Source organism: Microcaecilia unicolor, chromosome 13 (assembly GCF_901765095.1).
Source record: "Microcaecilia unicolor chromosome 13, aMicUni1.1, whole genome shotgun sequence".
In the NCBI taxonomy this organism is placed as follows: Eukaryota; Metazoa; Chordata; class Amphibia; order Gymnophiona; family Siphonopidae; genus Microcaecilia; species Microcaecilia unicolor.
The window spans coordinates 63,157,144-63,171,424 of NC_044043.1; the positions used below are offsets into that span (position 1 = coordinate 63,157,144).

The window sequence follows — 14,281 nt, forward strand, 5'->3', positions numbered from 1 at the left end:
TAGACCATAATGTATCTCCTTTAACTGTCTAACTAGCAGAACAGCTCTGTAGACGACAGTTGCATCTCTGTACACAGTAAAGTTGAGAACCATAGAACACGGGAGGGACCTGGGCCGGTCCGGAGGGACTAAAGGAAAGCAAATTAGCAGGTAAGGTCTAATTTCTCCTTCCTTAGCGTCCCTCCGGACCGGCCCAGGATTGGACTGATGGGACGTAACAAAGCAGTAGTCCTAAGGGAGGGACCCCAGCAAACCCGCTGTGAGTACGCGAGATGCAAAGACGGTCTCCTGACGACACTGCACATCTAGCCTGTAATGCTTAGAGAAAGAATGAAGTGACGACCAAGTCGCCGCCTTACAGATCTCCGCTGGAGGCACCAAGGAACACTCCGCCCACGAGGCTGCCTGCCCCCGGGTAGAATGAGCTTTAAGCGCTGCCGGAACTGGTCTGTCTGCCAAGAGATAAGCAGACGCTATCATTTCTTTGATCCATCGAGACAAAGTAGGCTTAGAAGCTGCCAGGCCCTTGCGGTGACCAGCAAACAGCAGAAAGAGGCGGTCCGAGCGACGGAAGTCCTCCGTAACCGCAAGATACCGTTTAAGTACTCTCCTAACATCCAGAGTATGTAACTTTCGCTGCTCCTGCGTTCCGGAAGAGGATCCCAGAATAGGAAGAAAAACCGACTGGGACATATGAAACCGAGATAGTACCTTGGGCAAAAAGGAAGGAACCGGCCGAAGGACCACTCGCTCTTTAGAAAATTCCAGAAATGGAGATCTACAGGAAAAAGCTTGCAACTCTGAGACTCTTCTAGCTGACGCGATAGCCACCAAAAACACCGTCTTAAGCGTTAAATCCTTCAGAGAACATGCTTGTAAAGGCTCAAAAGGAGGCTTTGTCAGCGACGAAAACACCAGATTAAGGTCCCAAGATGGAAAAACTGATCTGACCGGAGGACGAAGAAGGCTGACCCCCTTCAAAAAACGAGCCACCTCGGGAAGACTAGCCAAAGACTTACCCCTTATTCTACCTCTGAAACAGGACAGAGCTGCCGCCTGCACCTTCAGCGACGAAAGAGAGAGCCCCTTATCAAAACCTCGCTGCAAAAAATCTAACATCTGAGGTACTGACGCTCGAAAAGGGACAATGTCAGCTTCTGCACACCAATCCTCAAAAATTCTCCACGTGCGAATATAGTTTAGAGAGGTGGAACGGCGACGAGACTGCAGCATGGTAGAAATCACTGGCGTTGAAAATCCTCGCTTAGTTAAACGAGCTCGTTCAAGAGCCAAGCCGTAAGACAAAATTGAGCTGGATCTGGATGCGTAACTGGTCCTTGAACCAGCAAAGTCTTGTGTGCCGGAAGACGAAGAGGAGACGCCACGGACAGACGCTGGAGATCCGCGTACCAGGGACGCCGAGGCCAGTCCGGTGCCACCAAAATGATCGGCCCCCCGTGGTCTTCGATCTTCTGTAGGAGACGACCTATTAGTGGCCATGGAGGAAACGCGTAAAGAAGGCCGGAGGGCCATTGCTGCAAGAGGGCGTCTACCCCTGCCGCCCTTACATCTTTTCGGCGACTGAAGAAGTGAGGAACTTTGGAGTTGAGCCTGGAGGCGAAGAGATCTAGTACTGGAAGACCCCAGCGCTGTACTATCAACTGAAACGCCCGATCGCTCAGAGCCCATTCCCCGGGATCGAGAGTGTGACGACTTAGGAAGTCTGCTTGCACGTTGTCCACTCCTGCCACATGCGAGGCTGAGATGGCCGTGAGGTGAATCTCCGCCCACGCCAGGAGACTCTCCGCTTCCCGACACAGGAGACGGCACCTCGTACCTCCCTGGCGGTTGATGTAGGCTACTGCCGAGGCGTTGTCCGAGAGAACTCGCACAGCTGTGCCCTCCAGAAGAGAACCGAAGTGCAGCAGAGCTAGCCGAATCGCCCTGGTCTCCAGAAAGTTGATGGATTGAACTGCTTCCAGCGGCGACCAGAGACCCTGGGCCCACTTGTCCAGGCAATGAGCCCCCCAGCCCCGGAGACTGGCATCTGTTGTTAGAGGTATCCACCGCGGAGGCTCCAACGGCATCCCCACAGTGAGATTCTGCATCCGTAGCCACCAAAACAGAGAGATTCGTTCCCGGAGCCGCAAAGGCAGTCTCATCAGAAGGGAATCTGTTTGAGCAGACCACCGGGCCAGGAGAGACCACTGAAGAGATCTCATGTGAGCTCTGGCCCAGGGAACTACTTCTATCGAGGCAGCCATGGAACCGAGAACCTGAAGATAGTCTCGAGCACAAGGTACTTTCAGATGCATCAAATTCAGAATTTGAGACCGAAGCTTTAGGATTCTGCCCTGCGGAAGAAAAACTCGACCCCTCGCAGTATCGAAGGTGACCCCCAAATACTCTAGAGACTGAGAGGGAACCAAACGGCTCTTGGCTACGTTCACCACCCAACCTAGGGACTGCAGGAACGTTACAACTCGCTCCGTGACCTGACAACTTTCTTGATAAGACTTTGCCCTTATCAACCAGTCGTCCAGGTAGGGATGAACCAAAATCCCTTCCTTCCTGAGAGCCGCTGCCACCACGACCATCACTTTGGTAAATGTGCGCGGCGCCGTTGCCAGGCCGAAAGGCAGAGCGCGAAACTGATAATGCCGGCCTAGAATTGCAAAACGCAAAAACTTGTGGTGAGCAGGACGAATGGGAATATGCAAATAGGCCTCCGTCAGGTCCAAGGCTGTTAAATACTCTCCCTTGCGCACTGCTACTATGACTGACCGAAGGGTCTCCATCCGGAAACTGGTGACCTTGAGAGCGCGATTGACAGCTTTGAGGTCGAGAATAGGACGATGGGAGTCCTCCTTTTTGGGCACCACAAAGTAAATGGAATACCGACCTCGCTTGTACTCGGCAGGAGGAACTGGATAAATCGCCTGAAGATCTAAGAGCCTCTGTAGAGTCTCCCGAACCGCACGCGCTTTGAGGGGAGAGCGACAGGGAGACTCCAGAAAGGCGTCTGAAATAGGCCTTGCAAATTCTAAGGCATATCCGTCTCGAACCACCTCCAAGACCCACTGATCTGATGTAATGTGGGCCCACCTCTGATAAAACTGAGAAAGCCGAGCTCCAACAGGTACCAGAGAAGGGGCCCTCGCACCTTCATTGGGAAGTACGCGCAGGGGAGCGAAAATTGCCACTTGAGAATCTGCCTCCTCTGCGGTAACCTCGAAAGGACTGGTTCCTGGTAAAGAAACGTGATCTCTGAGGCTGAGAAGCTTTATCAGGCTGAAATCTACGGAAAGACCTTAGCCTACCACGTCCAAACAAGGCACCCCGACTGGACAGGCGAGGCCGATCTTCAGGGAGACGAGGCACTTTAGAGTCTCCTAGGGAGTGAACCAATTTGTCCAAATCCTCTCCAAACAAAAATGAACCCCTAAAGGGAAATTTACTTAACTTGGACTTGGAGGCCGCATCTGCCGACCAACCTTTCAACCAAAGAGAGCGGCGAGCTGCAACTCCCAGGGCCAAAGATTTAGAAGATGCCCTCAACAGGTCATACAGAGCATCGGCTAGAAAAGCAGAGCCCGTTTCAATCTTTGCTACCTCGACATCTATAGCTGCAAGATCATCTGAAGATCTATCCAGGACTCTCTCGGCCCAACGAAAACAGGCCCTGGCCACTAAAGATCCGCAAATGGCCGCCTGTACTGCCAAAGAGGAAACCTCAAAATTATGCTTCAAAAGAGAGTCCAAACGCCTGTCTTGCGTATCTTTAAGCGCTGTTCCTCCATCTACTGGGACTGTGTTGCGTTTAGTAACCGCAGAGACCACAGCATCAACTACTGGGAGCTTAAGAAGTGCTTTATCAGCTTCGGGCACCGGATATAGACGAGACATAGATCTAGTAGGCCGAAAAGCAGCATCCGGGACCTCCCACTGCGCTTTAATGACATCCCAAATGTCCTCATGCATAGGAAAGGTCTTGCTGGAAGCCCTAGAGCCCTTAACCAACAAATCAACCTTTCGGACTTGTGAAGCTGGAGGCTGATCATCAAAATTTAAAGTAGTAGCCACCATAGCAATAAGATCCTGTAAATCTTCCTTATGAAACACTCTAGCCACCGAGGGATCTTCCCCCTGGCCCAAAGGAACAGTGTCAGGATCTAAAGAGGAAGGATCCTCCCAAGCCAGCTCATTAAGTGCCGGTCCTAAGTCTTCCTCTTCCTCCAAAAAAGGCATGTCTGAACTATGCTCTGGTACCAGATCTGAAGGAAACTCACATGTCCTAGGTTTAGCTGCAGTAGGACCCGAACTGCCCATAGCCCCTGACAGCCCCGCTGTAGCCCCTGTCAGCCCCGCTGCTGGACCCTCTCGCTGCATCAGGAAGGCCTGGTACATCTGAATAACGAACTCAGGGGGAAAACCTCCTCCCTGAGTGGCTGTCGAATGTACCAGGGCCTCCGTATTGAAATCTCCCAAAATCGCGGAGTTTAAAGGGCCAGACGCGGCACCCGACGTTGAAGGAGCAGGAGACAAAATGGCCGCCGTTCGCGCCACTTTCGCCGCGGGCGCTTCAAGAACTAAGCCAGAGACCTCCGAACTAGGAGCGAGGGAGCGCGACGGCGAAATCGGAACCCCCGACGGAACCGAAGACAAAGTCGGCGGAGGAAGAGAAACGGCGGGCATGTCAAGCGCTGTACAAAATTTACAGGCGCCGGAGGCATTAACCCCCCGACGCTGACAGACTGCACATCTTTTCAACTTTTCCGCCATCGCGGAAACAAGCGAGCACTCGCGAGAAAGCGGCAACGCGGTTCGCGCCTTTTTAAACAGCCTAATTAGCAGCTAAAAAAACCCCGAGGGCTGACAGGAGCAATAAAAGGGTACTGGTATTTTTTTTTTTTTTTTTCTATTATTTAAACAGGTGCTGAAAAACCCCACACAGAGTGGAACACAGAGCTGCCTGACAGAGCTGCCTGCTCGTTAAGTCAGCGGGGAACAGATAACTCAGCTGTTCAGTTCTTTTTTTTTTTTTTTTTTTTTTTTTAAAGCACTGGCTGCCTCTCCCAAAGGCAATACTCCTTTACAATGAAAGGGTAGCCCTTCCCTTACTTATTAATAATGCTGTTTGAGGATACACCAGAAGGGAGATGGGGAGGAAATAGGGGGGAGGGACTCGGGGCACCCGAGTTTAACACCCCAGAGGCTGAACACTAAGGCACTTAGTATCAGGAATGACCTCAATAAAATTCCTGGGCACAGAAGAACCAATAAAGAAAATATCTACAAATACCAAAAAGAGAGACTAATAGGCTCACGTCCTACCTGCTGGGAGACTGAGAAAATACTGAGGCTAGGGTCACATGACCAGGGCTCTCATTGGCTCTCTAGAGTCAGAGTTTTTTTCTCAGTCTCCACCTGCTGGTAGGCGTGCACAACCCATCAGTCCAATCCTGGGCCGGTCCGGAGGGACGCTAAGGAAATGTCAGTTATGAATTAAAAGACTTAAATCTTTCCAGAAATGAAGTGGAAATTTGTAATGACGTAATACAATTTCATGCACATTACAGGCATGAGTGCTAAACTCATCCTAGTATCACTACTAATTCCCTTTAGATATGGGATCACTAGTACCCCACAACTATATCAGTGAAATCGCAGAAGGAAACTTATCTGGAAAACCTTGACGTGTGAAGTGTTTGAAACTTTCTAGTTTAGAATGCTGCAATTTTTACAAGAAATGATGATGTCTTAGAATTAAATACTGATTTAGGACTGGATGGATTAGAATTGCACACCAGGGTCCATACTAGGAATGGAAACTACCTCAGTAATTTATGAAAGGCTAACAGTACTTTTCAAAGTGCAATTATACACTGTGGTTTATTTCACACAGTACCGAGTATAAATAGAAACTACAGTTTGTTTTTGAGTGATCAGTAGAAATATGATTTGAACCTGAATAATCCTAAGTATCTTCATTATTTTACTGAAAACTAGATATCTCCTCCATAATTGTTCTATTCGCTGAAGCTATAAGGAAATATCTCACACAAAACTAAGATGTAGAACCATTAAGGTTGAAACTCACTGGAAACGTTTACTTGCATTTTTGGGCAAAAAGTTGGTGTAATGAAATATGAGAGTGATTCAAAATACAAGATTCATGAACTAAATTATTTGGCTTTACCACCTCTACAAGTAGAACATACCAACTCTAGCTTTGAGTGGATAAATCAATACACATATGCATATTAATATTCCAGGTCTGGTAAAAAGCCAGACATTTCTTGATTGCCTCAGAGTTAAATCGGATAACAGTAGCTCTTGGAGCGGACACTGTTCTATTGCACGAGATGCCATGATATTTCTAATATTTTGAAAAGCATAACACTGAAATATAATCAAATCTCGTGTTTGTCAATTAAAAATAAATGCAAACAGGTACTCCATAAAAACATTCAGATTAGTAATGCACACGAGTTGCTACACTGAAAGCAGTTCTTGGACTTTAAAGGAAGCAATTATAGTGTGATGAACAGGCAGAGAAAAATGTGGCAAAAGCAGATGTACACAGCTTCTGCCTCTATCACTGCATGGTGCAGGAATTTTCCTACATAAAAGAAAAAGAGGAAACAAGAAGAACAAAAAAGGGCTGCTTTTCTCCACCCCCTTTTAACAAAAGACTGATACAAGCAAATACAGAGCATTCTGCACATGGACAGCAAAGCAGAATTGCACACTAAAATGATCTATTCATTCAGCTTCTTCAGAGGAAATATAAGTTCGTACCCTGAACCTTCAGAACCTTGGAAAAGAATGGCGAAGTTCAAGCACAGGAATAGTGAGGTGGCAAATAACCTACACTGCACTTGACGTCTGTAGGAAACAGTCTAAATGGCAGTAGGAGAAAGAGGGTAGGTTCCCATCCACAAGGAAAGCTGTTAACCAACAATCAGCTGAAGTCCTCCTCTGGGTTCTGTTGATCCAGCAGACGAACATGTGTAAATGGAAAGTGACCACATTTACCATTACATTCTCCCTCCCATTGACCACTCACGTTAATCTTCGTCACTTTTACTAGCTCACCGACCTAAAAAATAAAAAAAATGAAATAAGGAAATTATTTGAACAGTTACAAATAGCTGAACAATATAGTTATCAAAACTGAAAGAACCACTAAAGTGATAAAAACTTTGAAAAACCATTCTGTTTCAGATTGTGAGATGGGAAATTTTAGGTGAGAATACACGGTATAAACTGGACAATACCTGTCACAAAACGCCTAGCTACTCGCCTGGGGTTATCCCATGGCCACTTAGAGGGTCTATCCCCAGCACAGCTCAGGTCCATCTGCACCTGCTGCTTGTGCTCTACACTAGCACCCTCATCCCACCGATTGGGTCGCAACCGCCTCCGGGGCGAGTAACCCGCTCTCAAATTATCCCCAGCGATTTCTAGGTTACTGGGCCCACACTCCCAGTGGTCCCACGGCTCCAGAAAGCACTCACAGACCTAACACACAAACCACCAGGATTCTTTATCAATCCAGACAGGCAGAACACAAACAATTGTGGACAAAAATGTGTAAATAGGCAAATAGGTAACTGAAATATAGATCAATTATAACACTAAACATTTGCATACTGGCTAAACAGTACCTGGGAAAAATCAGGCCATATAATTCACCAAGTCACAGCAAAGAGATCTGTCTCTCTTCCTGGCTAAGACTGAAGCAACCGTCAGCAAAACTGGGTAATTTTCAAAACTCCAGGCCAATCAGAGCCCAGAACAGTCAAGTTTAAAATAAAAACTGGTTACATCACTACAGACACTTCCTATTATCTGTGTGCTAAATAAAGAAAAATAAGTCAGTCCTCTGTAACAGCTTTAAGTATAAACATGCACCATCTGCTGGCCAAACAGGAGAAACACTCTTCAAAACATAATGCAGGAAAATATCCAATACACTTTACATGCTTAAAACACACTTTCTTCAGAATACCCTTAGAGAGGATAGAAACCAGAGAAATGAAAGGTTGAAGTAAGGCAGGTAAGAATGTATAATAAGCACTGACAAATGTCCTTTGGATTTAGAGCAAAATCTCTTGAGGTCTACAGCAGCTCCTTTAGGACCTGCTTATTTACTAACATTTTCCCATTGCATATCTAAGGTGAAAGAAAGCTTTGTAATCAGAACCTTAATTCACACCTGCAGACCTCTGATAGAAATACACATACAACTAGGAATCCCTCCTCCCTCCCTGTTGTCATCCTGTCTTGCCGTTTCTTTCCTTTACCCTTTCCTCATCCAGTTTCACACTTGCTCTTTCTAGCCCTATACTCTGTTACCTGGTTGCATGTCGACCCTGTAGTCACCTACTCTCCCTCCTCCTCCTTTAAACCTCCCCCCCAGTCCCTAATCATCAAGCAAGCCAGCGAGCCACAACCCTCCCAATCAACCATACAGGCTGAAAACCTGGTGTGTATGGATGACTGAAAAACAAATCATCCATACACACCAGTCCTTATGACCTAGCAAGCCAGTCAACCCCCTCCTCAATCTTTCCCTCCACTACTGCGAGCTAAGTCAGTGACAGTCACCCCACCTCCAGCTAGTTAGCCCTTCAGCCTCAGTCTACTCCTGCAAGCCAGTAAGCCACTCTCCCCTAGCTAGTCCTGATCTATAAAGTACATGGATGAGAAACTGTGAAATATTTGTACTTGTTCATTTTCTTTCCTTGAATCCTGCTAGATCAATCCAGACCAATGGGTTGTGTCCTCCAACCAGCAGATGGAGGTACAGATACTGAACTCTTCCAGCGACATTACTGGTATAAGAGTTGATATATGATACTGCTAAAGAACAAGGTAAAAACCACTACACATCAACTTTGTAACCCTTCAGAGAACTACTGCAGAATGTATTGAGTACTGAAGAAAAACTACCTAAAACCCCTGCGAAAGAGCAAACAGAACCCAAAAATACAATACACTCATATCCTGCACTAGCCCAGTATGAGTTCTGTGCAATACTAAGAAGCTAGATATATCTCCTAACACATACTTAAAAAGGTAAGTTTTCAGTGATCTTCTAAATGTTTTATAGTCTGTCAAAATCTCTAAAGTAGCTGGCAAAGAATTCCACAAGTATGTGGCTTGATATAAAAATGTTTCTGACCAACTCAATTTATAAACTACCTTCCTCATGTCTGGGTAATGTAACACGCACAAATGCTTAACATCACAACTCCTTAATGGTAGATTAATTAAAATCACTCATACATCCTGTGCCCCCCCCCCCCCCCCCAATGAATAATTAAAAAGTGAAATGAACAAACTTTGAAAATTACTCAGGGCAGCCAGTGTAATTTTACAAATAACGGAGTAATTCTGTCAAATTTTAAATGATCTGTAAGACTGATTAAAGCACCCTTAACTCCAATGTAAATAGTTACAGTAGTCAATATGAGCAAGTAGAGTCTTAATCAACTTAAGACATTTGATAAAAATGAGCTCTAACCCTTAATTTCCACATCTGTTTTGCTGCTTTGATGCAGCTGGTAAGCGAAACATAGCCTATGTTGGCAACCCCCCACCCCCCAGGAATGGAATGAGCATTTATGAGTATTAAGATTTTTTTAAGTCTAACTTGTTTGAAATAAATAGCAATAATGCCGATATAAAATATACAAAGAAGAAAATTTAAACATCTATAATTTGATAATTATTTACCACTTCCCGATAAAGAGATGGGTGTTCAATTCTCACCATATTAAGGTAAGAATTGGTGAATGTCACCGCTGAGGTTAGCAGTAAAATCATCCTTAGTGGGAGATCATTAGGGTTTGAATGTATACATGAAAGGGCTTGCATATAATGGAGACAGTATATGCAAATCAAATTCATACATACTTATTGTGGGTATTCTAAAAATCTGACAGGCAAGGAGATACTCTAGGACTGACTTGGGATGTAGATCACACAAAAGTAATCTTAAAATAGTTCTTTTAATACCAAAAATGCCCAATTTGGTCACATTTCGCTCACTTCTGGGCTGCGTCAGGGGTCAACCATAAAGAGGGATTCAGTACACAATGTCCCTCCAATAATGGTAATAGTACAGCTACTGCACAGCATCTGGCAGAGTCTATGAAAGAGACAAATCAATTAGTTGCATAAGCACACGGGGTCCTGCTGCTCCCTCCTCCTCCTCACCCCCCCCCCCCCATCCTCATTTTCCTTCTTGTGTAGTTAGTTATGTTTCCAGCTGCTGGTTAACGCTAGTTTAACAAAAAAGGAAAAAAAGAGAAAAGAAAAAGGAGTGTTAGATGCAGAAGCGGCTGAGGGTTATTCCCTGCCCATAGCAGGAAATCCTGAAGTGCCTCAGAAGTGTTGTTTTCAGAGATGGACAGCTGATGTGCTTGCTGGTTGCCGGGCAAGCTTTGAACTATCAAGTGACTCTGGACTGTGGGGAAGGCCTAGAGCCACTGAAAGCACTGTTGGCTCTTTCCTTCAGAAACTGGCAGGAATGGCAGCCATATTTTAGCACAGGCAGCCAAGATCCTCAAGCAGCTGAAGCAATGCAAGGGCTCTAAGTTCAGGGGGTGAAGTGCCTCAGATTGGCACATAAGCGTTGCCACACTGGGAAAGACCAAAGATCTATCAAGCCCAGTATCCTGTTTCCAACCGTGGCTAGTCCAGATCACAAGTACCTAGCAAGATCCCAGAACAGTAAAACACACGTTATGATACTTGTCCTAGAAATAAAGCAGTGGATTTTCCCAAGTCCATCTTAATAATGGCTTATGGACTTTTAAGAAAATTATCAAAAAATTTTTTAAAACCCTGCTAACTGCTGTTACCACTTTCTATGGCAACTAATTCCAGAGTTTAATTACCGGGTTCTTGAAGCCTGGATTGGCCACTGTTGGAGACAGGATGCTGGCCTTGATGGACCCTTGGTCTTTTCCCAGTATGGTGGTGCTTATGTACCTGTGAGTGAAGAAGTATTTTCTCCAGTTTTGTTTTAAATTTACTACTTAGTAGCTTCATTGCATACCCCCTAGTCCTAGTATTTTTGGAAAGAACAAGCAAGCAAATTCTTGTCTACCTGCTCCATTCCACTCAATATTTTATAGACCTCTGTCATATCTCCCCCTCAGCCGTCTCTTCTACAAGCTGAAGAGACCTAGCCAGGCTTATGGGTGTGGAGGATACACAGCTTGAGCTTTCCTACTGTGCAATCAGCAGTTTCTGTGGAGTCTGGAGGAATCTCAGCTGGTATTCAGAGCTGTGATCTTGGCTGGTGCACTATTTGTATCCTGTATCCAAACGTTTGGGGTTTGTGGCCTCCATAGGTGGGGCACATAGTTGGTAACAGGTCAGTGTCTGGTCCACAGATTATTCCGTGAGTTGACTTCAGGGGCTAGCCTCCATTGGAAAGAACCTGGAAAAAGGTAGTTAAGACTCTTGGTGAGGTTAAGGCCTCAAAGACTTGCACAGGGTCATGCTCATGTTTTATCCATGGTTATTTTTCACCATCCATTTCATCTGGAGTTCTGAAAGACATCAGGTTTTTGGGAATATCCAAAATGTTATATTATGAATTCTGTTTTTTTTTACTGTAGGCTTACTAGCTGAATCAAGTAATCAAACAACATGAGCCCCTGAGAGCAAAAGCAGGCCAAATCCACTTTTTGTATTACTTCAACTATGTACCCATTCATAGCTTCTATGAGCTAACAACTTGGAAGGAAAAAAAAATTCAAGGTAAAATTATGTCTTACCTGACAATTTTCTTTCCTTTAACGCAGCAGATGAATCCAGGAACTAGTGGGGTTAAGTCCGCCTACCAGCAGGTGGAGATAGAGATAATTAAACTAAAGGCAGTGATGTCAGACGGCCAGCTCCTTCCTCAGTTAGTATGTCATTGTAAGCATTTGCCAAGGCCAAAAACATGAAACCAACAACAACCAGAAACCATCCTCACTATGAAAAACAGAGAACCAAATAACTTCGAAATAAGTGCAATTTCATCCAGAAATCGGAATCCTTTCCATGTTCCCATATCTGTCTGAACTGTGCAAAAGAGAACCCGGAAGGAAAAAACAGCCACACTGCGCGGAAAATTAAAAAACCGTCGGATGAACTAGGGAGGGATCCTGGATTCATCTGTTGCGTTAAAGGAAAGAAAATTATCAGGTAAGACATAATTTTACATTGCTTGTCACTTGCAGCAGATGAATCCAGGAACTAGTGGGATGTACCAAAGCATTCCTTAAGTAGGGTGGGAAGCCGATGCTCCCCGCGCCAACACTCCTGCTCCAAAACTCACATCCTCCCGAGCAGACACATCTAGCCTGTAATGCTTCGCAAATGTATGACGGGACGCCCAAGTAATCGCCCGACAAATCACTTCCAGAGATAAGGCCGACGCCTCCGCCCAAGAAGTCACCTGTGCCCGAATAGAATGCGCCTTCAGGGCCACTGGAGACGCCTGCCCTTGTAGCAGATATGCCACTCCAATGGCTTCCCTAATCCAGCGAGCAATGGAACCTTAGAAGCCGCCTCACCTCTTTTCGATCCCGACAAGAGCACAAAGATGATCCAAGCATCGAAACTCTTTAGAAATCTGCAAGTACCGAAACAAAGCTCTCCGCAAGCCCAGGAAACGTAGCGAGGCAAACTCCCCCAGATAATCCTCTCTTCGAAAAGACGGAAGATAAACCGCCTGGCATGGAAAACCAACACCACCGTCCGGATCTACACCCCTGCTTCAGAAAACTGCAAAAAAGGATCTCTGGAAGACAAAGCCTGAATTTCAGAAATCCTCCTAGCCGAAGCAATGGCCACCAAAAACACTGTCTTAAGTGTTAGATCCTTCTCAGAAATCTTATTGAACGGCTCAAACGGAAGGGCCTGGAGGGCTTGCAGTACCACATTCAAATGCCACGCCAGGCACGGCTGCCGCAGAGGATGCCAAAGCAGAAGAGCCCCGTGTAGGAAACGGACCACAGCAGAGTGAGCTGCTAAAGAGGAACCATCCAGTTTGCCCCTAAAACAAGCTACCGTGGCCACCTGTACTTGAAGGGAATTATACGCCAATCCCTTTTAAAGACCATCCTGAAGGAACTCCAGAATAATCAGAATGTCCACACGAAAAGGCGATTCAGCATGCAAACCAAACCGAGAAAGCTTTCCACACTTGCGCGTACGCTGCTTAAGTACACTGCTTCCGTGCCACCAAAAGAGCGGCAATGACTGGTCCTGAAAATCCCTTCTTCCTCAGCTGCTGCCTCTCAATAGCCAGGCCGTAAGACCAAAGCAGGAGGGATTTTCCATCTGAACTGGCCTTTGATGCAGCAGATCGGGAGTCACTGGAATTCGCAATGGTGGCTCTGAGAGCGCTCGAACAAGATCCGCATACTACGACCATCGGGGCCAGTCTGGTGCCACTAGAACGACCGGCCCCCGATGCCGCCCTATGCGGCAAAGAACTCTCCTTATCAGAGGCCACGGAGGAAAAACATACAGTAGCTATAGTTCTGGCCGTGGCTGGAGAAGAGCGTCCAATCCTGCGGATCCTGAAGAACTTTGGAACTCTGGCATTGCAAGCCATGGCCATGAGATCCTTTACTGGTCTTCCCCAACGTTGACAGATCAGCCGAAAAGCTGAGTCCGACAGCGTCCATTCCGCTGCGTCCAAAAGAGTCCGGCTGAGAAAATCCGCTTGAACATTCTTGACCCGCAATGTGCGCTGCCAACAGACTCTGAACATGCGCTTCTGCCCATACTAGAAGATGAGACGCTTCCACTGCCAAGGGAAGACTGCGAGTGCCTTCCTGCTGATTGATGTAGGCCACCATTGTGGTGCTGTCCGAGAATACACGAACTGCCTGCCCCTGCAGAAGGTCCTGAAAACTCCGCAGCGCATTCATGACTGCTCGCAACTCCAGACCAAGTCCCTTCAAGAGGGGTCCACGATCCCTGGGCTCCCCAGCCCGCAAGGCTGGCATCCGTCATGACCACCACCCAATTGGGAGACGCCAGAGAAACACCCTTCTGCAAATTGGCTGACCGGAGCCACCACACGCAAGACTATCCCTGGCCTGGCTTGACCAAGGAAGGCGTCATTGATAATCCAGCGACGTCAGAAACCATCTGCTCAAAAGGAAATTCTGAAGAGGCCGCATGTGAGCCCTTGCCCATGGAATGACCTCCAAGGTCGCCGTCATGGAACCGAGGAGCTGAACATAGTCCCACACTAGGG

General features: G+C 46.5%; 1 protein-coding gene across 2 annotated transcripts in view; it reads right to left on the minus strand.

The window, feature by feature from the left end:
- Positions 1–5,898: 5,898 nt before the first annotated feature.
- The window catches only part of CRK (CRK proto-oncogene, adaptor protein), a 74,818-nt gene continuing 66,435 nt past the window's right edge, over positions 5,899–14,281 (minus strand). Inside the window, exon 3 of one of the 2 annotated variants that reach the window (XM_030222488.1) lies at positions 5,899–7,102. In XM_030222488.1, coding sequence (XP_030078348.1) covers positions 6,965–7,102 — 138 coding nt within the window. In that variant the 3' untranslated portion in view covers positions 5,899–6,964. The remainder of the gene's footprint in view (positions 7,103–14,281) is intronic. The other variant, XM_030222489.1, reaches the window with a different exon arrangement.